This window comes from Trichomonas vaginalis, chromosome II (genome assembly GCF_026262505.1).
Source record: "Trichomonas vaginalis G3 chromosome II, whole genome shotgun sequence".
Taxonomy (NCBI): Eukaryota; Parabasalia; order Trichomonadida; family Trichomonadidae; genus Trichomonas; species Trichomonas vaginalis.
The window spans coordinates 10600005-10623546 of NC_067204.1; the positions used below are offsets into that span (position 1 = coordinate 10600005).

The 23542-nt window shown below is 35.6% G+C and overlaps 18 protein-coding genes and 1 pseudogene across 19 annotated transcripts, besides 1 other annotated feature; 11 read left to right on the top strand and 8 right to left on the bottom strand.

Annotated features, from left to right (window-relative positions):
- Positions 1–124: 124 nt before the first annotated feature.
- On the bottom strand, positions 125–5092 carry TVAGG3_0521390 (coiled-coil domain-containing protein 162 family; the record flags this gene model as incomplete). The annotated part of the gene is made up of 1 exon (XM_001319882.1): positions 125–5092. The coding sequence occupies one exon, from the start codon at positions 5090–5092 to the stop codon at positions 125–127; it is 4968 nt and encodes a 1655-aa protein (XP_001319917.1).
- A 197-nt stretch (positions 5093–5289) lies between these two features.
- Positions 5290–6274, bottom strand: TVAGG3_0521400 (uncharacterized protein; the record flags this gene model as incomplete). Its single annotated transcript, XM_001319881.1, has 1 exon — positions 5343–6263. One exon carries the CDS (start codon positions 6261–6263, stop codon positions 5343–5345), a length of 921 nt encoding a protein of 306 aa, XP_001319916.1.
- Positions 6275–6383: 109 nt separating this feature from the next.
- On the top strand, positions 6384–6786 carry TVAGG3_0521410 (dynein light chain 2a, cytoplasmic domain-containing protein; the record flags this gene model as incomplete). Its single annotated transcript, XM_001319880.2, has 1 exon — positions 6384–6662. One exon carries the CDS (start codon positions 6384–6386, stop codon positions 6660–6662), a length of 279 nt encoding a protein of 92 aa, XP_001319915.1.
- Positions 6787–6846: 60 nt separating this feature from the next.
- On the bottom strand, positions 6847–7813 carry TVAGG3_0521420 (cytidylate kinase protein; the record flags this gene model as incomplete). The annotated part of the gene is made up of 1 exon (XM_001319879.2): positions 7185–7805. The coding sequence occupies one exon, from the start codon at positions 7803–7805 to the stop codon at positions 7185–7187; it is 621 nt and encodes a 206-aa protein (XP_001319914.1).
- A 433-nt stretch (positions 7814–8246) lies between these two features.
- Positions 8247–23542: part of a mobile genetic element that runs on past the window's edge.
- Positions 8565–9383, top strand: TVAGG3_0521440 (phage tail repeat-like family; the record flags this gene model as incomplete). The annotated part of the gene is made up of 1 exon (XM_051237238.1): positions 8565–9383. The coding sequence occupies one exon, from the start codon at positions 8565–8567 to the stop codon at positions 9381–9383; it is 819 nt and encodes a 272-aa protein (XP_051095062.1).
- Positions 9523–9885, top strand: TVAGG3_0521450 (uncharacterized protein; the record flags this gene model as incomplete). The annotated part of the gene is made up of 1 exon (XM_051237239.1): positions 9523–9885. The coding sequence occupies one exon, from the start codon at positions 9523–9525 to the stop codon at positions 9883–9885; it is 363 nt and encodes a 120-aa protein (XP_051095063.1).
- TVAGG3_0521460 (serine threonine-protein phosphatase family) lies at positions 9904–10146 on the top strand (the record flags this gene model as incomplete). The annotated part of the gene is made up of 1 exon (XM_001319878.1): positions 9904–10146. One exon carries the CDS (start codon positions 9904–9906, stop codon positions 10144–10146), a length of 243 nt encoding a protein of 80 aa, XP_001319913.1.
- Positions 10729–10997, bottom strand: TVAGG3_0521470 (uncharacterized protein; the record flags this gene model as incomplete). Its single annotated transcript, XM_051237240.1, has 1 exon — positions 10729–10997. A coding segment is annotated over one exon (269 nt), but the record flags the coding sequence as incomplete, so codon positions are not given.
- On the top strand, positions 13243–13644 carry TVAGG3_0521480 (uncharacterized protein; the record flags this gene model as incomplete). Its single annotated transcript, XM_051237241.1, has 1 exon — positions 13243–13644. The coding sequence occupies one exon, from the start codon at positions 13243–13245 to the stop codon at positions 13642–13644; it is 402 nt and encodes a 133-aa protein (XP_051095065.1).
- Positions 13664–13819, top strand: TVAGG3_0521490 (uncharacterized protein; the record flags this gene model as incomplete). The annotated part of the gene is made up of 1 exon (XM_051237242.1): positions 13664–13819. The coding sequence occupies one exon, from the start codon at positions 13664–13666 to the stop codon at positions 13817–13819; it is 156 nt and encodes a 51-aa protein (XP_051095066.1).
- On the top strand, positions 15419–16379 carry TVAGG3_0521500 (uncharacterized protein; the record flags this gene model as incomplete). The annotated part of the gene is made up of 1 exon (XM_051237243.1): positions 15419–16379. A coding segment is annotated over one exon (961 nt), but the record flags the coding sequence as incomplete, so codon positions are not given.
- Positions 16829–17227, top strand: TVAGG3_0521510 (DNA/RNA polymerases family; the record flags this gene model as incomplete). Its single annotated transcript, XM_051237244.1, has 1 exon — positions 16829–17227. The coding sequence occupies one exon, from the start codon at positions 16829–16831 to the stop codon at positions 17225–17227; it is 399 nt and encodes a 132-aa protein (XP_051095068.1).
- TVAGG3_0521520 (uncharacterized protein) lies at positions 17373–17636 on the top strand (the record flags this gene model as incomplete). The annotated part of the gene is made up of 1 exon (XM_051237245.1): positions 17373–17636. The coding sequence occupies one exon, from the start codon at positions 17373–17375 to the stop codon at positions 17634–17636; it is 264 nt and encodes an 87-aa protein (XP_051095069.1).
- TVAGG3_0521530 (MazG nucleotide pyrophosphohydrolase domain-containing protein) lies at positions 17686–18252 on the bottom strand (the record flags this gene model as incomplete). The annotated part of the gene is made up of 1 exon (XM_051237246.1): positions 17686–18252. The coding sequence occupies one exon, from the start codon at positions 18250–18252 to the stop codon at positions 17686–17688; it is 567 nt and encodes a 188-aa protein (XP_051095070.1).
- On the bottom strand, positions 18423–19009 carry TVAGG3_0521540 (annotated as a pseudogene). Its single transcript has one exon. A coding segment is annotated over exon 1 (587 nt).
- On the bottom strand, positions 19032–19316 carry TVAGG3_0521550 (uncharacterized protein; the record flags this gene model as incomplete). Its single annotated transcript, XM_051237247.1, has 1 exon — positions 19032–19316. The coding sequence occupies one exon, from the start codon at positions 19314–19316 to the stop codon at positions 19032–19034; it is 285 nt and encodes a 94-aa protein (XP_051095071.1).
- Positions 20092–20700, top strand: TVAGG3_0521560 (uncharacterized protein; the record flags this gene model as incomplete). The annotated part of the gene is made up of 1 exon (XM_051237248.1): positions 20092–20700. One exon carries the CDS (start codon positions 20092–20094, stop codon positions 20698–20700), a length of 609 nt encoding a protein of 202 aa, XP_051095072.1.
- Positions 20729–20929, bottom strand: TVAGG3_0521570 (uncharacterized protein; the record flags this gene model as incomplete). Its single annotated transcript, XM_051237249.1, has 1 exon — positions 20729–20929. The coding sequence occupies one exon, from the start codon at positions 20927–20929 to the stop codon at positions 20729–20731; it is 201 nt and encodes a 66-aa protein (XP_051095073.1).
- TVAGG3_0521580 (organellar and viral DNA polymerase type B) lies at positions 21322–22043 on the top strand (the record flags this gene model as incomplete). The annotated part of the gene is made up of 1 exon (XM_051237250.1): positions 21322–22043. A coding segment is annotated over one exon (722 nt), but the record flags the coding sequence as incomplete, so codon positions are not given.

The window sequence follows — 23542 nt, forward strand, 5'->3', positions numbered from 1 at the left end:
AATGTCTAGATTTATCTTGTTCAAGAACAAAAGAGAAACATATAAATGAGACAATATAAATTAATAAACATCACATTTTATATATAAAACAAAACAATAAAAAAAATTATAAACTAAATTAAAATTATTTGAAACGAAGAATTCCTGTTTGTCTAGCACTTTTAATAGATTGGCTTGGTTTAACAATCTTTCTTCCAGATGATAAAGAGAGCTGAGGAACTCCTACTCTTGCAGATTTTGGTTTAGAAATATTTTCTTCAACTTGGAATCCACAACTTTGTATTGCTTCTCTCAATCTTTGGTTTTCTTCTTTTAGATCTTCATTTTCTTTGATTAAAACATCCAGTTGTGAATCACCTACATTTGTTGATCTCAATGTAGTTCTTAGCATTGTATTTTGGGTTTTCATTAATGTAGTAACTTTCCTTAATCTGTCAACTTCTCTCATTGGCTCTCTAATCTTTTGTTCCGCTTCTTCTTCAATGAAATCAGTTTCAGCTTTTAGTAAATCAAGTTCATCTTGTTTCTCAGCAATTTTTGCAATCAAAGGTTGTAGAGCGACTCCTGTTCCTTCAGAACTCAATTCCTTCATTTGCTGGTGACATCTTTCCTGTCTTGCCATTGTCATTGATTTCCAATGGAACAGTTGGATGTTTTCTTTAGTTAATGCTTCATGTTGTTGCTTGAGATCATCGATTATATCGGAATAATTCGATAATTCTTTGTATCCTTCCGCCAACTCAGTTTCCATTTGTAGTTGTGTTTGATCTGCTGATCTTCTTGATCCCCAGTATACTGTACTCTCTAGTATCCTGTCTTCTTCAGCTTTTTTGATTAATCTGTCGTATTTTCTTTTGATGGCAATCGCAAGAAAAGCTCTGGAAATTCTCATTTTTATCATCCTTTCTTTCAGTTTTTCTACATCGTTTTTCATATCTTCGATTTTAGAATCCGAATCAACACATGCATGTGTAGACATTCTTCTTGGATTGGATCTTCTGCCACTTGGCTTTTGTGGCTTGAAATTTTGATCTTCTGAATTTTCTGTCACTTTTTCTAAATTAGGAATTTCTTTTGGAGTTCCATCAGTATCAAACAAATGAGTAAAAGTGGATCTTAGCAAAACAGAGGAAGGTTTGATCGAAGACAAATCCAAAGATGAGTTTCCTTTTATCAGGTTCTGTATAGTTTTATACTGGAACTCTTTCTTTTGCTGATATTTTGCACGATTTGTTTGTAATTCTGCCAAAATATCAGTATATAATATTTCGTATTCATCTTTAGTTCTTTTCGTTATCTCTTTGTCTTCTTTCTTCCATTCGCTTGTTAATGTCTTCATAGTGTTCCTGAGGGAATTGAGATTGTTCAGTTTCTCGCTAACATTCTCTTTTGTCGTGATTTTGATTTCATCGTCCAATCTCCTTGAAACAATTTTTGATAAAATCATGGCAAGTTTTTCGTTTTCATTCGTCTGTTCTAAGATCCTTGACATGTTGGTATTATAAGAATTCCATGTCTTGACAAATTTGTTATGAGATATCGTGAAGAATTCATTGATAGGATTCGATAATCTCGTTAAAGATGTTGTTAATCGATTCAAATCAATTGTGAAAACGTTATTTTGGTCTTTTGGCTCTCTGTCAATGCATTCACAGACTGATCTGATGAATTTGCCAATGGCAAATTTCTCTTCTTGGCTCTCTTGTTTCTCTGCATCTTCTGGACTTGGAATATAAGGTGTTTCTCTTAAATTTGCTCTTGGCCTCTTCATATAAACATCTGGCTTCAATGTAGATAAAGGCTGAGCAAATGGTTCAGCTGCCAAACTCTTTAATTCGTCATATTTCATTCTGATATCAGATAGAATTTGGTTCTCAACGCGTGGAGTGATTCTTTCGATGATAACTTCCAATAATTTGGTGACAAATGATAATTGGTCGCCTTGGGATCTTCTTGTTGCTTCGCTTTCGATAGTTCTGGAATAATCTTCTCTGGATCGCTCGTATTCTTTGAAACTGACCTCAAAAGCACCTTTTACAGGTGTTATTTTACGGTAATCATAATTGTTTTGTAGCAAAAAGAAAGAAAATTTTGCGAACATCGCTGTAATGTAGCCTTTGAGGTATTTTGTACTAAGTTTTGGCATCTCCATATAGGAAAGATTCGAAACTGAGTCATCTGCTTTTCCTCTTATGACTGTAACCGAGTTTGAAACTAATGGTCGGCAATCATCTTCGATTTTATTGCATAAATTCATCAAAAACCATGGAATATACTTTTCTGGAATATTGTACATACCAGTATACTTTTCTTTGACGATATATTTGAGTGCAGATTTGAATGAAGGAATTTCATCAACGTGATTCTTCAAATCAATGCATTCATCAAGCAAAGAAACAATTCCTGCTGCATAAGAAAGCTGGTTATAGCTGGCAATTTCAAAAATTACATCTGAAATTTTTGAAACTTCTTTGTTTTCAACGCAAATCTTAGTCATGAACGAGAAGATTGTCATATCAGGTGAAGCTGATTTATTCATCAGAGAGTTCATTGTCTTCCTGTTTCCTCGGAATATCGTTCCATTAAAAACAGAAGTGAATAGCATCTGTAATCTAGAGGAAACAAAGTTTCTGAGGTGAACAAGATCATCATATGACTCTTCTAAGCATAAAACATCGCATGGCATAGGAATAATTCTGTAATCAATTATTCCTTTCTCAATAATTTTCTTTCCACCTGATTTCTCAACAATGAATGGATCAGTGGTTGTAAGATAATCGCAAATTGACCTTTCCATCAAATTTAATATTGAGATTTCTGAAAGAATCGAGATTCTTTTGATGAATTCGATTGTATTCTCTTTGTCCATGTTCTGGTATGGATCAACTGGCTCTCTGAAGTAATTTGAATCAGGAATTTCGGTAAATAAGACTCTTTTAACGTCACTTAGAGGAACAATGTTCTCTGCAGTATCTGCATCAGTAAGGAAAACATCATCAGCCTTGAAAAGTATACCGAAATAACGTGCATCTGATTCAAACATATTATATCTTGCAATTTCACTCATCATGTTAACGAATAAACGCTGCTTATCAACAAAATCTTCCAGTTCATTGATATCCGAGTCAATTTTTGATTTTGTTATTTTTAGACTAATTTCATCAATTAAACGAGTTTTTCGAGGAGAAGAGTTAAGTTGGTTATCAATTACTCTTGTTAACTCTATCTGCTTAATAACAAGACTAATAAGTTTTGTCAAATACCTTCGAATTTGAAAAACTTTCATTGAAATTTCAAATTTTTCATTATCATCGTAACTCTCAACGAATTCAACAATTGAATCATAGCTATTGACAAATGATGATGAAAAAATGTCCAATGCCGTACCTTCGGCATTTAATACAGTTGATAATGTGGCAAGAGAAGGCGTAAGCTTAGAAACAGGATTGGAAACAACAATAGAATATATCTCTTGTATAACAGCAAGGTGTGCATATACTAATAAATGAGATGGAATCGACATTGTTACGCAAATTTCTTTTGATGCGTAAAACATGTCATCGAAAATGTTCGAAATATCAGCTATTGCCATTGATGTTTGGAAAACTTCTGCTGGCAAACCTGCCTGGCTACATAAAGGAACGTTTGAGCAGGAATGCATGTGTAATGCAAATAAAATCTCCATCAGATTGGCTTCTAAGTCGATTATTTCACTTTGCCGTTTATAATTATGGATAAATGTCGAATGAACTCCTTCAGTTAAATCAGGTTCTTCATCAATAATTTTTTGTAAAGTCAAAAGACAGGTTTCGGAGCCTGAAAATTCGTGAAGCCTCTGGATAACAGTTTGAAGACGGCATTTAGCATTAAGATATTCCAATGTTAGCTCCAATAATCGTTCAAATACGGAATCGTAGTCACAATTAGATAAAGAGTTCTGCATTCCATATGTTGTTGCTGTAGACAATTCTTTAATGATAAGAGCAAAACGTTCATTGAATGTTTCTATAAATAATTTTTTGCATTTTTCGTAAATTTCGTTAAGCATCGTTCTGCATCTTGAGAATCTGAGAGAAAGGACACAAATGGCATGAGATCTTGGATAATCGCTCATTAATGGATGGCAAGATAACATTAATGAGAAAAACTCATTTGCTTCGTATTCTTTGCAGCCAAGAAGTAGCTGTATGTATCTTTCAAGATGATGGTTGACTTTTGTCCGATTAATTCTGTCAAAATTTGTATGAAAAATTGGATTATGTTCAATTCTATCATATTGAGCGGCATTTTGGGATAAAGTGATTCCAGGTATTGTGAAACATTCTGAAAACTTAATATCGCATTCATAAATAAATTTTTGTCCATCATATTCACTAAGATCAAAATTAACATTCATAAGACTTGATAATCTTGCCATTTCTGGTTCTATATCCTTTGCATTCTTGATTGGTGAAGGAATACATGCAGAATTGACAGATAAATCTGTTCTTAATAGAGTTGTTATTCTGGTAACAATTTCATTGCGGCGGGTAACTGGTAACAAGTGAATAATTGATTTTAAAAAGTCTGTTTGAATTTTTCTCTGTTGTTTAATCAAATCATATTTTATTGCGTATAAAACACTTTTGTAATTATGATTTGGCTGGTTGAGTGAAATATCTGTAATCGAATTCTCAAGGTCATGGCATAATATAGATCTTTCTTCGATTAACGAAGGAATTAAATTTTTATACTTTTGATATTGAATTTCGTTATTGATTCTATCCAAGATAACCTTGTTTTGGAATAATATTTCATCTAAATATGATTTTAGTGAATTTTGTATGTATTCGACATATATTTTAAAAATTTCCTTTGATTTTTCAAGTTTTCTTGTAATTTTATCGGAGTAATATGCTATTGGTTGTATCAGTGAGAATGTTTTGTATTGTTCTATAAATTGTTTTGTTAAATTTAAATAATATTCCGGAGATTCAAGTTCAACAGTGTTTCCGTTATAAGCAATGATTTCACCTGCTCCAAAAGAAGAGAATGCCGCTTCAAGATCTTCCTTAATTGAAGCCAGTGTCGAGTGCAGCTCTTGCGCACTCATTTCTAACGAAATTGTAAACAGAAAAAAATTCTTACGAGATTTTGAACAGGCAGAGTATATATTAGTCATACCATAGGGAAGAAGTTTGATTCCTCTGAGGGTAAGCTACTTTATCCAAGTTGATAGACACTTTGAAAATAAAAATTGAGTTTAATATTGTTTTGATAAAAGACGACAAACAGCTTAATCGTAAATAATTGGTTAAAAAACAATAAATTTAGATACAAATATAAACAAACAAAGAATATAATTATTCAATTTTTTCTTTTGGATTGACAACATTATAAGCAACTTCGAATTGGTTGCCAACAAAGTTTCTAAGCTTTGAATTGAATTTCATGGCAGGATAAATGTAAAGTGCATGAACTCCAATAACAAAGGCCCAGAAGCTTCCAATGACCAAGAATATAGTAAATAAGAGAAGTGAAGTACCAATAAACAGCAAAGTATCAATAGCATTTGGATGAATTATATAATTTCTTCCCCATTCTATTGATTTCTGGGCGTTATCTTTAATTTCTTTGAAAAATCTTGATGCAATGCTTTCTTCTTGTGACTGATTAAGAGGAGGGAAAATCCAACGCTTAACACAGTTTGGAAGTAAAGTAAAGATAAGCAAACTAGTGTGAACCGTAATTAAAAGTGCAACTAATGTCGATAATGAGTCTAAATCCATGAAGTAAATGCAGCCAAAGAGAAGTTCCGAAAAAAGTATGACTATTATCATTATAAGTGAACGTTTCCATAATAATATCTCTATTAAAGCTTGAGAAATTGCTTTCATGTTTGCTTCATTAGCTGTTGGAATATCTTCTGAATCAGAATATTCTAATTCTTGTTTCATTGGAGATCCAATTAGTTTAATTCGTAATACATCATTTGCCATGTCTTGTTCTGCATTTGACTGATTATCTTGATCGTATGAACTTGTTTCTTCTTCGTCAAATATACGATCAAATGAGTCATCTCTAAAATGATTATGAAAAGAATGGCTTTCAGTTGTATCTATATTGACTTGTTGAGTGTTTTCGTTGTTATTTTGTGGAGGGTCATTATTATTTGATGTATTATTTGTTTGTTCTTGAGGATTCTGATCCGGATTTGTCTCTGGTACATCGGGTTCATTGTTTTCAATATTTTCGGTCTTCTCTGGTGGACCGGAATTATCCATTTGAATTTGTTCAGAATCTGACATGAATGAAAATGATATTTCGATTCTTCAAAAAGCGAATTATGTAATTACAAGACTCCCAATGTATTCTAATATTTCAATCTCTTTCATTTTTTTCTCATGGAGGAAAACTTCCAAGAGTCTCTTCGCTCTTTAGAAAGGCAAGCTTTTGTCCGCTACTCCACTGTTGTTGATAAAAATGGATATTCTATCTCTTCTAGTGGCGAAGCAACTAAAGCTACAGCAGCTTATGTCAGAGAAGTTCATAATTGCGCTCGCGAAATCTTTCCAACTGAAGACTCAATAAAGATTGTCATAGAAGGAACGAAAAATGCAGTTACAATTGGCGAACAAAATGATTTCTTGGTAGGAATTCAAGTTATCAAAGAACTCTATTAAAACGGCTCTAGAACTATCGAATGTGCGATTGCTGTCTTTCATGCCTTACATTTTATATATTGGTATGAAATTTTATACAGATATTCAATTTTATTTTCTCTATTTGTTAATAAATCTAAATGTTAAATATAAGTCTTTTTACAAAAAGAAAATCCACTATCGGAAATGTTAATATCATTTAATTTATAAACCAAAAGGAAATGTCAAACAAAATTAAGGAATATTACATCTGCCAGAGCATTTCTATATAATAAAGTTGAATATAGATAACTTTTTATTATCAAAACTCAAGAGTAATTTGATGAAATCAAAGAAATGAAGAATATAAAATTTCATCAGCTAAATATAACATTCATAAGCAAATAACATATCCCATTGGGCTCTACAATAATAAATATATCACAATTCTCAGTTAAAAAGGCAAATCAGATAAAAGATATAAAATGAAAAAATTATAGACATAATTTTTCAATAAAATTATAATCTATAATTTCCTCATTTAATATCTAATAATCTGTTTAATCAATTCTTTTTTTCCAAATCTGTCCAAAGTTTCTTGAGTTGTACGACGATATCATCATGGACAGCATCGATCGGATGGTTTCCATCAACGGAAATGATCTTGTTTTCAGAGCGGAATTTTCCGATAACTGCTTCAGTCTGATTATGGTATGTAACTAAGCGCTTCTTGATTGATTCTTCATTGTCATCAATACGGCCTGATGATAAGCCGCGGTTGAGAAGACGCTTCTTGAGTTCCTCATCTGGGACGTCGATGAAGAGCAAAGCGGTTGCTGGCTTGCACTTCTGGACGAACTCGGCCTCCTGGCAAAGCTCACGTGGGAAGCCATCAATAAACCAGTGCTTTTGAGGTCCGGCAACCATAGCATCGCGGAGAAGCTTGATTGTAACGTGGCCTGGAACTAAGGCACCCTCTTTGATGATCCTGTCGATCTCCTTATATTCAGCAAGAAGCTGTGGATCAAAACCTGCTGGTGGATCTGAGGCAATTTTTGCTGCCATTCTAAGAAGATCGCCTGCAGAAAGGTATCCAATATCATACTCTTTGGCAATTCTTGTAGCTTGTGTTCCCTTGCCAGAGCCTGGTCCACCAAGAACAAAGATAATATCTTTTCCTTCCATTGAGGTGAAGTAAAAAATTCAATACCAACGGCTTTCGATCGAATGCTGTCATTTTAATTTTTGAATAACGTATATGCAATTTGTCAATGAAAGGAGATAAAACTTTCTGTTTTCCAAAAAAGATACATTCTCAAAAAGTGACAATCCTAGGGTTATTGATCGTATCTTTTCTGGTTCCCATACTGGAAATGAAAGTAATGATTGGAAAATCATTATTCTTCTATTAAGTTAGTGGCTATCTTAATCAGAAATATTAGTTCTTTTCATGATTTTTCTTCATATTTAATCAATTTAAAATTAACTTCATAAATTTAAATCATTTTGATATCATGTTAACTAGTCAGAATGCTACTAGGAAAACTGATGTCAAAATATCATATTAAAAATTCAAATTCGGAATCTCAAAAATACCGCGATAAAAATCCTTATTGATCCGTAATTAAAAAAAAAAAAAAAAAAAAAAAAAAAAGGTAGTGGGGCTTCCAGGGGCTGCGCCCCTTCTAGCCCCGAAGATGTTTAGTATAAATGAAGTTCTTATATACGGGTCTTCCAGGAGCTTTTCACAAATTATATATGTTTTCATGTTTTGTCAAGACTTCTTCGTAAAATCAGACAAAAATAATGTTTAGGGTAGAAGGTTAGATATAACCTCTTTTCTAACCTCTTTTCTACCCTCTTGAATTTTCAAGACTTCTTCGTACATGTTTTGTCACTTTTCTGTCACTTTTCAGGAAAAAACATTTTTATTATATATATAAAATGAATTTTACAAAACCACCGTTACCCTTCTTTGGAAATAAGAGTAGATGTAAAGATATTCTATTGAGAGAACTTAAGAAACTACCGAATGGTCTAACATTTGTAGATTTGTTCGGTGGAAGTTTCTATATATCCCATTTGTGCCATACAATATTTCCTGACTCAAAGATTATATGCAATGACTTCGACAACTATATGAACCGTCTCAAACATATACCAGACACAAACAAAATATTGAAAGAGTTAAAAGAAAAGATACCTATAGGTAAGATGGAACGTATACCATTAGATAAGAAAAATACTGTCAGAGAGGTTTTGAAAAAGGCAGAGTATATTGACTGGGATAGTATATCTGCTAGACTATTATATAGTGGTGCTATAAGAGTTCATGACATTGAAACACTTATGTCAAAAGTTTTATATCTTAACTATACAAATGTTTTCAAAGAGGACATAGAAAAATATATTGAGGGTATAGAGTTTGTGAGATGTCATTGGACAGAGTTGTATGAAAAATATAAAGACAAGGAAAATGTTTTCTTTATAGTGGACCCGCCGTTCTATAACACATGGGATTTTCAATACCAAGTAGACTGGACTTTGAGAGACTCTTTAGAAACTTTAGACGTTTTACATAACTGTCCATGCTTTTACTTTACATCCGATAAAAGTGGTTTGGAAAGTGTCATGAGATGGTTAGAGGACATACATGACTATGAGTTTAGATACGATAAGATAGAATATGAGAGAGGTCCTATAAACTGGAGAAAGTGTCATAACAAAGAAATTTTACTAGTAAGTAAATGTGGTTTGAAATAGGACTACTTGTTTTAGGTTTTTTCCATTGTGTCATTTACTTATTTGACGTGGCAGAAAGATATAGAGAATATGAAGATGAACCAATGCCTGCAAATGTTCAGCATATGTACTCGTAAGAGATATTTTTATCTAATATTAAATGGACTCACAGAACTTAGCGAATGCACAGCAACCTGGACAACCAAACCCAGAGAATATTCCAAATGAAGTTAGAATACAAACTGCAATGGCAAACTATGGTCAAGTGCCAACAGATGTACAAATGCAAACTGCCATGTCAAATGACGCTGCGTTAGGTTTGCCACCATGGTATGCAAATATGAGATGGAAAGAGTTTTATACAAACCCCGAAGTGGGATATAAACAACTCTATGCAGATGACGCGAACACAGGAGTTGACCCAGAGTATGTTTTCTACCAGAGGAGAAATAGAATGTATGAGCTCCAGTTAAAGAATGCTATGGAACTCAACAGGAAACGTAAGAGACTAGGTGGACATTAGATTTTTACATATAGTAAAATGGGTTTCTTTGGAAGAATAGGAAACTTCTTTCGAAATGTTGGAAGAGGTATATGGAATGGAATAAAAACCGTAGGAAGAGGAATTTGGAACGGAGTCAAAAATATTGGTAAAAGAGTAGGTCAGTTCGTTGGTATTATACCTAAAGACCCTGAACCAGAAGAGCAAGCTCCTGTTATACAACAGCCTGAACCTGCACCACAGTCTAGTTGGCAACCAAATCCAACACCTCAACCGTATTAAAAAATTATATTTTTACCGTTCGATAGTAGTTGTATATGAAACTAAGTTCTAAGTAAAACGCATGGTATAATGGAATTATTCTCTTTCTTCCATCTGTAGTAAACCATACTTGAAAGTCTGAAATACTTCCACTTGGTGGTTCGTATAGCTTTGTAGGTTTTTCGTAAAAGTCATTCATCAGACATAAGAAAGAGTTTTGCGCACCAGAAAATGAAGCATGAACTATAATAGCATCTGAGTCGAAAACATTTTCATATGTTCCATTAGGGTTTTCGACTTCATAAAAGTTCGGGTGTACTGGATATTCTGCAGGCTGATTTAACATCCTCAAAAATCTATACCATGCCAAGTTGTTATATTTTGTAGAAATATAAACGTCTTCTCCAAGGTCTTCTATTCTATTGATTTTAACAGTTGCATTTTTCCTGTCATAAACAATATCGAGATGGTACTCTCCCTCGTCAATGTTATACTGGTTTGCATATTCGATATAGATATCGTTTATTTTTTTGAAAAGCTTGAAGAGTTGTTTCTAAGTTTACAAGCAAATTCACTTGTAAAAGTTTTCCCTGTTCAAATTTCTCATACGTACGTTTTTCTTTGTTATAGTATCGAACTTCAAAAGCGACCGTAAATGGGAAACCATGTATGGCTTCTGAAATGAACTTCATTCTACGAAAGCCAATAGCTTTTGTGACGGATGGGTCTCTTAGCCATCTCAATGGGTAGTCAAAACGATAGCCTTCATGCTTTACGGTCTCTGTCTCAAACTTTTGACCGACATTCGTAAAAAGTTCATCTAATGGTTTAGTTGTAGCAACTCTTGAATTTTCTTTTTCTATTGGAAGCATATTTTATCTAGAATAAAAATGTCAAATGAAACAGCGTCTATGAGAGAAATACAACACAACGACAACTCATTATGCAAGCTCTAAATAAGAACACAACAAACTTTTCAAACTATTCTAAGATATCTGAGTCATTGAAAGAAGGAAACTTAAAACTGACGATAAACCCAATGACAGATGAGTTTCTGTTTCAAGACAGTAAGAACCATACTGTTTGTATAAATCCAACAAAAAGAACTTTAAACGAGAAACCTATAGATGAACTTCTTTGAAGGCAGATATTGACAACAAAGCTGACAAAGAGTATGTAGATGCAACAAGAGACTATATTCTCGCATGGAAGATAGAACATACCCACAAAAACACCATACACATAACATCTATGACGTAGATGAACTACCAGCAATGTTAGATGACAAAGCGGATAAAACATATGTTGACAATAAAATGTCAAGTGAAGTGACAAGAGCTGACAAAGAATATTCTAAAAAGACTCATACACACGATTTCTTCGCAACTGTTGGTATAGAAAATATTGCAGGAACGGTTGAAGAACCTGATGGAACTGGTGGGGATGTACTACTTTGGAAACCTCCTAACTTTCCACAAGGTTTAACATCGGATGAAGACATAACGACGATGAAATACACTAGATGTAGAAATGTCTATGTCATGGAGGATGAAAACAAAGTTAAATTCACTGCTCAAGATTTATATGACAACAAAGCTGACAAAACATATGTTAACGTTGAGTTAGATAAAAAAGCTGACAAAACATATGTTAACGATGAGTTAGTTAAAAAAGCTGACAAAACAGAGCTTCAAACGTTAAAGACAGAAATACTTCAAACAGTATATCCTATAGGTTCTATTTACACGTCAATGAACTCTACCAGACCAGAAGTAGTACTTGGTTTTGGAACTTGGACTCAAATAGTCGACAGGTTTTTGTATTGTGCAAACTCTTCAAAGGAAACAGGTGGAAGTAAAACGATTTCAGGTGAAAACTTACCTGCACACAGTCACTACATAGATTTAAGTACAGCTGAAGCAGGTTGGCATAAACATAGATTTTGGGATTGGTCAGCAATGAAAAAAGGTAAAGGATACGATGTTAAAGACGACGTTCAGTTTGCTATAAATTGTTTCTGGGGTAGCACACAGGGAGATGGAAACCATACACATCGCGTTTCAGGGTATACGCAAACAACGGGACAAAGTAAAGACTACATGCCACCTTACATGACAGTTTACGCATGGTATAGAATTGCTTAGTCGTCATTTTCAACTTCTTTAGCATATTCGTCAGGAGTTGTCTTATATTTGTTAGGAACTGTTTTTGAAAGTATACCACCTTGAACTTTGACAAGTTTGAAACGAGGTCTGACAATAGTAGTTTTATCTTCTGCTTGCAGTCTGTACATTTTGCCATGTTTGCCTAAAACTTCATAATATTCTCTTGTATACTTTCTTCTATTTTTACGAACACGAATGTGAGTACCTGTCGAGTTCCCATTGTTGTCATAGTCAATAGTATTTTCATATGGGTCGCGTTTAGGTATTTCTATTTTTACTTTGTCGCCTTTCTTAAGTTTGAAGCCCGGCATTCTTTCTTGTTTGTCTCTTTTGACTAAACTATTAAATATATAGTCTTTCTCTAAGTCAGGGTTGTTTTTCATTTCTTCAGGGGAGTGGTTTCCCAAACCTTTTTGTTTACGGCTATTGTAAATATTTAAAACTTGTCTCATCTTTGCCATGGAGAAATGTCTATACTTGTCGTCATATGACATTTCATCTACCTCGCCGCCTTGTGGTTGGTTTAAGTCTCTTAAGATTTTTATACAACTGTCAATGACACCAAGAGCAGAATGGTTTTGGTCGACAATGAAATATTGGTTTACATTTTTTGAACGCAGATAGTTTTTTACATCGTCTGATTTGAAAGAACTTTCACAGTCAGATGTCAGTTTTGTTGGATGGTATTTGTCAACAAATATTGTCAAAGCTGCTAAGATATCTAAAATATTTTTGGACTGTAATGGTATGGCTTCACAGTATCTTGTGTTTTGACCGACAAATATTAGCCAGTATGGTGGTCCATCTTCTCTATACCTCGGAATGTTTTCCAAGATATCCATAAACCAAGCATTTGGTGTTGAACTAAAGATTTTTATCATGAGTGCTTTCTTTGTCGCTTTAGAAACATAGGGGTCCTTGTTTGGATTCGTCATTTTTTACCCTATAAGAAATGGGTTTATTTGGCGCATTAGCAGGAGTTGCATCCAGATTTTTGCCCGCAGTGGGAACAATAGCCAGAGGTGCATTTGGAATTGGAAGGAAGATTTTGAGTACATTAGGTATACTGAAAGAGAAAGCACAACCTATTATACAAACTGTACAGAAAGGTTGGGAGGTAGCACGAGATGCAACAAATCTTATTCCAAATCCTGAAACAAGAGGAAAAGTTCAAGGATGGATGGACAATGTAGGAAGACAAGCAGGAAACTACTATAACAAAGCAAATGACTACTATAACCAAGCAGGGCACTATATGGACCAAGGTGAAAGATTCTTTAACAGAGGATATAACCATGCACAACAATGGGTAAACAACAACCAACCGCAACCACCTCAAACGTGGGGAATGTAAATTTTTTTACTGAGATGAAATGAACAATACAGCATTGAGACAAATGGGCTCAAGATGGATTTGTCGGCTTCCAGCAGTTACACAACCACGTGTTTGTCAAGTCCTCCCTATACCTCAGGAAGTTTTAGACCGACTTAAAAAACCTAAACAACCAGTTGAAAACAAACCAAACTAAAATTTTTTACTGAGATGAAATGACCGAAGAAGTTGAAACGGTAGATTTGACACCACAAACAAAAAGTTCAGAACCATTGTCAAAACCTGTCAAAGAACTTACAGATGAAGAGAAAAATTCAATAATAGAAAGTGCCAGGTCTGGAAATACAAACCCTAACTACAAAGTCACTTTTCATAGAAATGGAACGGCTAGTATCTCAAAAAAGAAACAGACTCTCACAAATAAAATATTGAAGTCTGAAGGAGTTTATGAGACAACAGATGGAAAAGTATATTTTACCGACGAACAGTTCATTATAGAACATCTCATTGACTTAGAGTCGAAATATTCTAAACTTTACAACAAACACAAAAAGTTGAAAGGAAAACAAAAACAAATGGCATATGATATTTACGAAGATACTAACGACACAACCATACCTGCAAGTGAAGTAAAGTCAGAGGAACCGAAAAGTGACGAAAAACCAATAGAAGAAGGGAAGCCAAAAACTGAAGATAACCAAAACCAAAGTTAGTTTGGAGACTAAACCAAGTCAACCTTCATTAGCTGGTATGGGTTGGCGTCAAAGACTTTTGGTAGCTGTGGCTATGTTAAGTAAAAGGAAAACAGTATATTTTTCAAAAAAATATTTTTTTATTTTATTTGAAATGTACGCTGGGTTTGTTGGAACAGACCGTTGGGAAACTTGTTTTGTTAGATGAGAAATATGAAATTCACTGTTGTGAGTCATTTGAAGTCAGAAACAAAAAGACAAAAGAGTTTTAAGCGATGGGAGCGAAATGACGGATATGCTAATATGAAGATGAGTGGAAAAAACTATTTTAAACATGTTGTCATTGCAATCATTTTATACCGAACCCTAACAATTTACCTTTGTAGACCATATAAACCATATAAGAAACGACAATAGACTTGAAAACTTGCGTTGGGTCACTTGTTCTGAAAACAATAAGAACATAGGCAAATTTCGAGATATTGTATTCGAATTTGTCGACGACGAACTAGAAGATGAAGCAATTGAAATACAGACTATGGCGAGCATACGTTTGAGTTTTACTACTATAGCGAAGAACAAGACTCTTTCTACTTTTATACCGGCGTAAACTATAGGAAATTACAAGTATGTTTACTAAGGCGGGCTATGCTCATGTAAACGCTAGAGTACAGATGGAAAATACGTTCAAATACATCTTAACAAATTCAAGAAGCTATATGGCATACCATTTTAAAATATTTTTTATTTTTATAAAAAATGCCCCCGTATAGAATGGATAGAAGGTCTGCTAGAATAAAAGCAGATTAGAAAGATATGGTTGGAAAGTTTCAAAGAAGTTTAAATATAGGAAGGGAAGACCCATAAAAGTCTATGACAAACTGGCTGGTCTGACCTATGAAATGGACTTGGAAACAGCACGCGCAAATTATCCAAACAGGTTAGAGAGGTTAGAAGAAGAACGTCTTATGGACATGCCTTTCGATGTTACTGAGCCACAGGTTGAAGGACACGACGGCTTTGCCAGATTCTACTGGAAACATGACGAACAATTGCATCCTTTGAGGAGGAAAAAAGGAAAAGGTGAAGACGCACATGCTCCCATGGAAAGAACAAGATATGCATATGAAAAGTACCGTGAAGTTAGAAGTAAAATTACTTCTGGTCGAACCTTTACAGTTAACTTTGACGAAGGAAAGAACAAAGAAGGCTTCATGGGTGTACTTGCTGCCATACAAGATGGAAATAAGAAAGGATACAATCTCAGACTAACCGTAACAGATTTAGATGGTCATATTTACTATGCACATGGCAATGTCACAACAGCTGCAATGCTTCTTGACGCTTTCAAGACTACAAAGAGAGAACAAATGGTTGACTCCGACTCAGACATTTTGAATGCAATTGAAGGAATTGTAAGCGTGAAGTTCGAATGGTACCAACCTAACCCTCAAGCAGTCAGACAACATGCTGGATACTTCCCGTTCATAAATAAGTCTGACATTGACTTGACAAGGTATGGAATTTACAATTCAATTGAAACAATTGTCAATGAACCTTGCATTCTTACATGTCTCAGGAACTCTGGTCTTGTTTCAGAAGAGAAGATGAAGTATCTTGAGTCATGTGTGAAGACAAGGTACATTCTCAGAGGTCAATTGGCAAAAATTGCACCGTTGGCAAATGTCAATATCCGAGTCAACATACCTACAGCTAAAGGTTCTTCACATGACGACTATGTTGTTGACAAAGACTTACCATGGTTGAAGATTGTAATTGTCCACAACCACTTCATGTTGAACGAAAGTCTTACAAACCCATTCTTTGGTAAAAGTAAGTGCAACATTGTCAGAGCTGTTAACATTCTTTTCGAGAAAGGTTTGTTGGAACCAATTCCAGATGACAAGCTGACAGAAACTTTTGTACCAAAAGACGAAACAAACTTTTCATTGTTAGCAAGACCAAAAGTTGTTCCAGACAAAGTTCTAGTACAAAAGAAGTACACAATTCCAAAAGGAGTTGGATTGTTCGGATACCAACCTGAACCAGAAGAACTTCCAATGAGGTTGCAAGAACTTCAAGATGCTATAAACAAACTTCCATTGAGACATCCAATTGACGTCAAATTGTATTGGAGAGCTTCTGAGTTAGGTCAGAAGGTTTTATATGAAACAGGTTGCTTCGACGATGTTTATGAGATAACAGGAGAAGTTTCTCAGAAGATAAGAGACTCACTTGAATTTCCACAAACTGGACCAATTGGTTGCGACAAGTTCGACTCAGATGAAAAAATATACTATGTCGACCTTAACGCTGCATACATGAGGTTTGTCCAATATATCCCGACTGGAATTCCAAACGAAGATGGTGAGTTCCCGGGAAGGAACTATACAGTTGGAAAAGTCATACAACAACTGTATGATATTAGGAAAGCTTCAAACCCCAAACTTGCAATGACACTCAAATTGCTTATGAATTCGACATGGGGATATTCCATTAAGAAACCTCAAGAGATGAAGAGTAAACATTATGAGAAGGTCGACAACTTTGTTGAAAGGTTTTCTCCTTTTGTTTTGAAGTACGAATTCACTCAAGGTCAAAGTGGCTTAGTAACCACATTAAAACCTATTGTCGAACATTGGTCCTATCCTCAGTTCGCAAAGGCAGTCCTTGACAACTACAACAAATTCTTCTCCGAAGTCAAATCCAAAGTGAAGGTTTACTATGAGAACATTGACGCACTCATGACGAACGAAGAAGGCTATAACAAACTCATTGAAATGGGAATGGTCGGTGAAAAGATGGGTCAATTCAAATTGGACAAAATTTTCACCGAAGTTCATGTCCTCTCCAAGCGTAAGTACTGGGGCATACTTGAAGACGGCACAGAAATAAAACATTGCATGAAGTAAAAAATTTTTATTCGAATTTGAATCGGACAGGTCGAGTTACACCATTCTTGGTCTCAAACTCATATATAACCTGTTTGTTTGTATTTTCGTCGACTATGACACGAGACACGAACATTGACCAAACGGACAAAAAGTGTCATTTCAGATGGTCCCGCAGCCAATCGCATTCGAGCACTTCGAAGAAGCCTTACGTTCCAAGGGAGAGGGTGTCTGGTGCAAGGCAGAGGTCATGAGACTCTACGAGCAGTACATCCTCAATGCCTGGGAGGACAAATCGTCCTTGGAATGGCAATTCTACCAACTCCTCTGGGACGACCTCCTACGCAACTGGGATGACGAAAGAGTCCAATTCAGAGGTCAGGAACTACTTGTCCAAATTATCCTTAATTTAAGCCGCTTACGCAACTAAACACCTAAATTTACTTGGGGTTTCCCCCTAAAATAAAATTTTTTTACTCTTAGAACCACTCGAGGTTCTCCTTACGGTTGTTGAGCTTGTCACCGTCAATGTGTCTGACCCTCGTCTTCTTGTCTGGATTTGGAACCCATTGCATACCGACAAGCCTTCCCATGGAAATTGTACCGTAATTCCGAAGGGTAAGGTTCAAGTGTCCCAAGTTGTTGAGGACTGGGGTAAGAACCTTGCCGGTCTCCCTGTTGCGGATTTGGTATGGGTAGGGTTGGGAAATTTCGTAAGTGTCATCGGCAACAAGGGTTGCCCAAACTTCCTCTTCTTCGTGTTTCTCTTCTTCCTCTTCTTCCTCTTCCTCTTCTTCGTGTTTCTCTTCTTCCTCGACAATTCCTTCTTCAATTCTGTGTTCACGAATTACGGTGTTGCATGTTCTGTCCTTTCCGAGTACCTTCCAGATGGCGTCTATCTCTTCGAAGAAACGGTAGATGAGTCTGGCAAGGTCTCGGTTCTCTCTCGCGTAAATGCGCAAGGTTTCCGTCAAATCATTCAGGCATTTCTCATTGGAAGCTTGGTTCATGAGGACATCGGCTTTGAGCTTGGTCATCTCTTCCATAAGACTACTTTGGAGAGTCTTCACGGTGTTTGACAGATGAGCGTTCAATTGGGCAATTTGAATTTGAACTGGGCGCTTTTCTGGCAACCTTGAAAGGACATCTGCCATTGAGTTTGGCTTCGGTGCTTGTTCGGACATCGAAAAAATGAAGTGGTTTGAGAATGACGGTTTTACTTCAAAAAGCTTGTTATGACAGTTATGTCATACAACAAGTTTAAAATAATATCTTGTTCTTCTTCTGAACGTTTGTTGTCTCTTCCGATAAAAGTTTCGAACATGAGAACCAAAAAACGTTTTTTGAGATTGCGGAAGAGTTCAGGCAAACGTTCATATTCTGGATATGTTGGGAGCAGTTCGAAACATCTGAGCTGACTTTCGGACAAAATTGGGACAATGTCAGAAAAATTCATCTTTGGTCGGACTGCTTGAAGGTAAGTCCCTTACATGTAAGTAGCTCTGGTAAAGTCTTCTCATTTCTGCTAACTTTTGGAGTATAGCTTCGTAGTTTAGAAGTTTCAATTTTAATTGTCTTATTCCACTCTTTACTTCTAAACGGTAACTATCCATTGAGGTCAAGAGTAGCTTTGGTAGCTTTAAGTGGAGCTATCTGTTCCTTGACTCCTGCAATTTTGGTTGCAATTGTGGTTTGAGCTCCTTCAAGTTCGCCGTCTATGTCGTTCTCAACGCCTTCAACCATGGCTTGAAACTCTTCATCGGTCCATTGAGATTGGTGTGGGACGAATTTAACTTGCTTCATTCAAAAAATGAAAAAAATGTTTTTACTCAAAGCGTGCCATGTATATGGCTATAAGAAACTTACCAGAAGGCTTCTTCTTCACATGAGTCTTTGGCAACTTGAGTGTTGGTGTTGGAGTTGGGTCTGGAATTTCAATTCTCTCTCGAGCGCAACAACAGATGTCAGAATAACATTCCCCACTGTCTTTCTTGCCACCATAAATTGTGTATTGACCGAACTTGCATTTGCAGGAAGACCGGTCAATACAAGGTTCACAGTTGAAATAGTTGTACACAAACCTGTTGAGTACGAGTGTGAGTAAAAACATAAAAAAAAGTGAAGTTAAAATGAGATGTTTACTGAACTGGCTGAAGAATTGGTTGGATGTCGCCTTCTGAGGTTATGAAGAACGGCTGTCCAGAGTAGTGAAGTAGTGCTCTGAGAATTTGTGTAATTCGTGGAATTGGGCTCTCACGATATGGAAGTAGTATCCAAGGACGTTTCATGAAGAACTTCAAGAGGGCTTCTTTCTTCACATCCTTAATATCATCGAATGCAGTGCCTTCTGGAACTTGAATTGCAACACCTGTTTCAATTTCCAACTTTAAGACACTATTCTTGGACAACCAGAAGCCAATGGACTTGCTTGGTTTGCACTTGCTGAGATATTCCTTCACGGTTTCATTTACCTCAATTAGATAAATTGCTTCGTCTAAGGGGTCAAGCTCCATACTGAGTCAGTACAATATTGTACTTTTTCAAGACAATGTTGTACTTTTTCAAGACAATGTTGTACTTTTTCAAGACAATATTGTACTTTTTCAGAACAATGTTGTACTTTTTCAGAACAATGTTGTATAAATTCAGTACAATGTCTCTCAAATTTGAGTACAGCTGTACTTTTTCAGAACAAGTCTTGAACTTTTTCAGAACAATGTTGTACTTTTTCAAGACAATGTTGTACTTTTTCAAGACAATGTTGTACTTTTTCAAGACAATGTTGTACTTTTTCAAGACAATGTTGTACTTTTTCAAGACAATGTTGTACTTTTTCAAGACAATATTATATTGTTTCAGAACAAAGACGGTTAAGACACAAACGAATGTCCGACGTCCCACCTACTGAACCCGTTCCACAGCCAGAGGAACAGCATGCTCCAGCACCACAACAGTCTCCTCAGCAACCTCAGTTCCAACAAGGACCTCCGAATTACTACCAATTTCCACCTCAAGGTTACTACCCACCACAAGGCTTTCCAAACTACCCACCACAAGGCTTTCCAAACTACCCTCCTCAACCCATGCCTTACTTCCCTAACCCTTGGATGTTCATGTCAAACCCTCCACCCCAATTCCAATCTCAATCCCAATCGAAGAGAGACCAAGAGTTCGAAGAAGGTCTGAACCGTTTACGCAAAGAGTATGCCACAGCCCCTATGGAAGATGACAGGCTTTCAGTCTCTTCCCTAAGGTCGACCAATTCGACTCGTACCACAGATTCGGTTCGTGACCGTGAAGACTACCTCAAGCAGTCTGAGAGACTCTTCATCTTACAGCCATTTACAGTTGGAGCTCTCAAGAACATGCGCAATTACGAAGGTCAGACACCAGCTGGAGACCGCAAAACAGACGTACTCGCAAGAGCAGTCCAACTGGTCAAGACAAAGACTGAGATAGTCGACTTCATTCTTGCAGCTTGCCCATACAAGTAAAAAAATAAACAATTACGAGTTAAACTTTTTACTCTTTCTTTTCTGAGTTGTTTAGAGCTGGTTTCTCTTGTAGAAACCTTTCGTACTCTTCCATGGTCATGTAATTGCGAATTTGGTACGCAATTCCAGGTTCGTTGTTTTTGAACCTTACGTATGTAACGCTTCCATCCTCCTCAGGGAAGTAAGCTGCTAACATCTGACCAAGTTTTCTCGGTGACTCGGAGCTCATTAAAAATGTCACTTTTTAAACGTTAAGTTTTTAGTCTTATTTTACCCTTTGTTTACCCTTTGTTTGTCAAGGTAGTATTGGAGTGCAATTTCTCCAAATTCTCTGTGTCGGAGTTCTTCAGCATTTTCCAAGGTGTACCTGGAGAACTCAAAGAAGTTGTCAAGAAGATACTGCCATGCTGCTCTTCTGAGTTCGTCGGTATTTTGGAAGTGTTGCACCTTCGAGTCTTCGGACATGAAAAAAATTACACTTTTTCAGCAAAAATATATTTTAGGTGAAGAGGTGAGATTTCACCTCTTTTTTCACCTGTTTTTTCACCTCATGAATTTTCATGAAATAAAAAATAAAGTTGGTTTTTTTAAAAAAATATTTTTTATTTTTATTGTAAGAACATGTTAGCAACAACAGCACCAAACTCGTTAGTTATGAATCCAACTTCAATGTTAGTAGAGATGAAAAGCTTCATTCCTTCTTCATATACTTTCGAAACAGAAATCCAGAAGATAAAGCAAGAACTTCTCCAAGGAGATTTAGACTGTAGTGCGAAAGATGAAACAAATGAACAGTATCTTTATGAAATGCAGGACATTATTGACCATCTACCTAAACTTCCTGAAATCCAACAACAAAAACTCACTATTCCTGAATTCGACGAAATTGAAGTCAAAGCAACTGACTCAGTAGAAATAAAGAAGTTCATACGAAAGGTAAACTATGAGTTTCTAGGATTTCATTGCAACCATAAAGTTATGGACAAAGATTGCGATATGGTATATAAGAACATCTCTGACATATATAAATCTGGGGAGTTTAAGACCTACGACAACTTTGTTTCGTTAGTTGCAAAATGTGTTTGGGAAATAAGAGATAAAGATAGTAGGGGTAAGGTATGGAACGAACAAATAAAACCCGCTATGTTCGAGATGAAGAGAGCAATTGACGCCTTAGTTGTTTTAGCAGGTAAGGTTTCAGAATATAACGCAAAAATGAACCCGCAATGTTCTAAATGTAAGGCAGCAATTAGGAAATATAACTACTCAGTCAAAGAGATAGAACGTATGAGAAACGACTATGCAGATTTAAAGAAAGAAGCAGAAAAACCAGCAGAAGATAAAATGGACATGTTAGAATTTCTGAACAAAAACTATCCAACAGCAGAAGATTTCCTTCTTTCAGATGTCAAGAAGAAGTATAAAGAAACCTTCGGCATAGTTAAAACATTCGATGTACTAAAAGAAGAAATAGAAGCTACGAAATTGTTTAGGATTTCAAATATACATCATACAATTCATGTAAAACGCTTATAAAATAACTGAGGTGAAAAAAGAGGTGAAAAAAGAGGTGAAATCTCACCTCTTCACCTAAAATATATTTTTATTGAATTCCGTATGAAATTTCATGAATTTCCTCATATGCTTGCTTCCCTCGAAAAACCGAGAGAAGAACAGCGAGTAGTGAAAAAACCCTGGTCGCCAAAACTCTTTATTTTTCAAGCTTGACTTTTTACAATTTGAACTTTGTTTGCGTAGATATGAATTCTGAAAGAAGTATGAGGGTCTTGTATGACTTTGTACTTCTCCCATAGTTCATGTCTGTCAAACTTACCTGCCATGGACTCTTTCATAAGTTCCATGAAATCGTCTTCGACAATCCAGGGAAAAGTATGATATCAGTAAGTATCTCTTTACATCCTTACTTAAACTCTTTGCTGTCTGTACACAAATGACAACTGAAATGTTAAAGTGTCTGAGCTTCTTAAGAATTCGACACATGTCTTGTTCTCTGTTCTTTAACAAAGGATGAGAGCGAAATCATCTAAGATAAGAAGACATCTGTGAGGGTAAGTCTTCCAATCGTAAGATTGCAATTTCTTCGAAATGTATTCTATCTCTTTCTGTTTGTTTCTGAAGTGTTTCTTCTCTAATATTCTCTGCATTTCCTCATTTGGGTCTTTAAACTTCGAATTGACATACTCATTTATAGCATTGTACTTCAAAACTCTTCTTTGGTACTTCTTTATCCAATCTAACAACTCAGAGTCTTTTATACATACTAACTTAGACTTTTTATAATATCTTTGAACGAATTGACGGTTTGGTCAAATTGACCAGAAGTACTACAAATGACTACTAACTCATAGAATGGGTTCTTCTCATCTAGTTCTTGTTGTTGTGCAGCCATTTTAAGATAAGTGAAAGTCTTACCCGACCCAGGTGGTGCAATTAGACCTGTTATACCATTCTGAGCAAATAAGAACTTGTCATGTATGGTTTTATCTGAGCATTTTCTAACTTCTCTTGTTCTTGTTAAAACATTCTCAAATTTTTGTCAATGTCAGCAAACTTTTTTTCTAACATATTTTTAGAAAAATTAAAATTTTTATCTTTTAGAAAATGTCTAGCGATTTCGCTATCTATATTCGAGACAAACTTTTTCGACAGCAAAACTTCTGTCGACCATAAAATCTTACATAGTGTAAACAAGAAAGGGAATTTGTTCTAAAGTTCTGTTTCTGGGAATATGACAAGAACCATAAAACATTACAAAGAGCAGTCTTAAAATTTGTCAATGACAGACTTGTTGACAGAGATGACGCCGATTGGAAAGATGAAG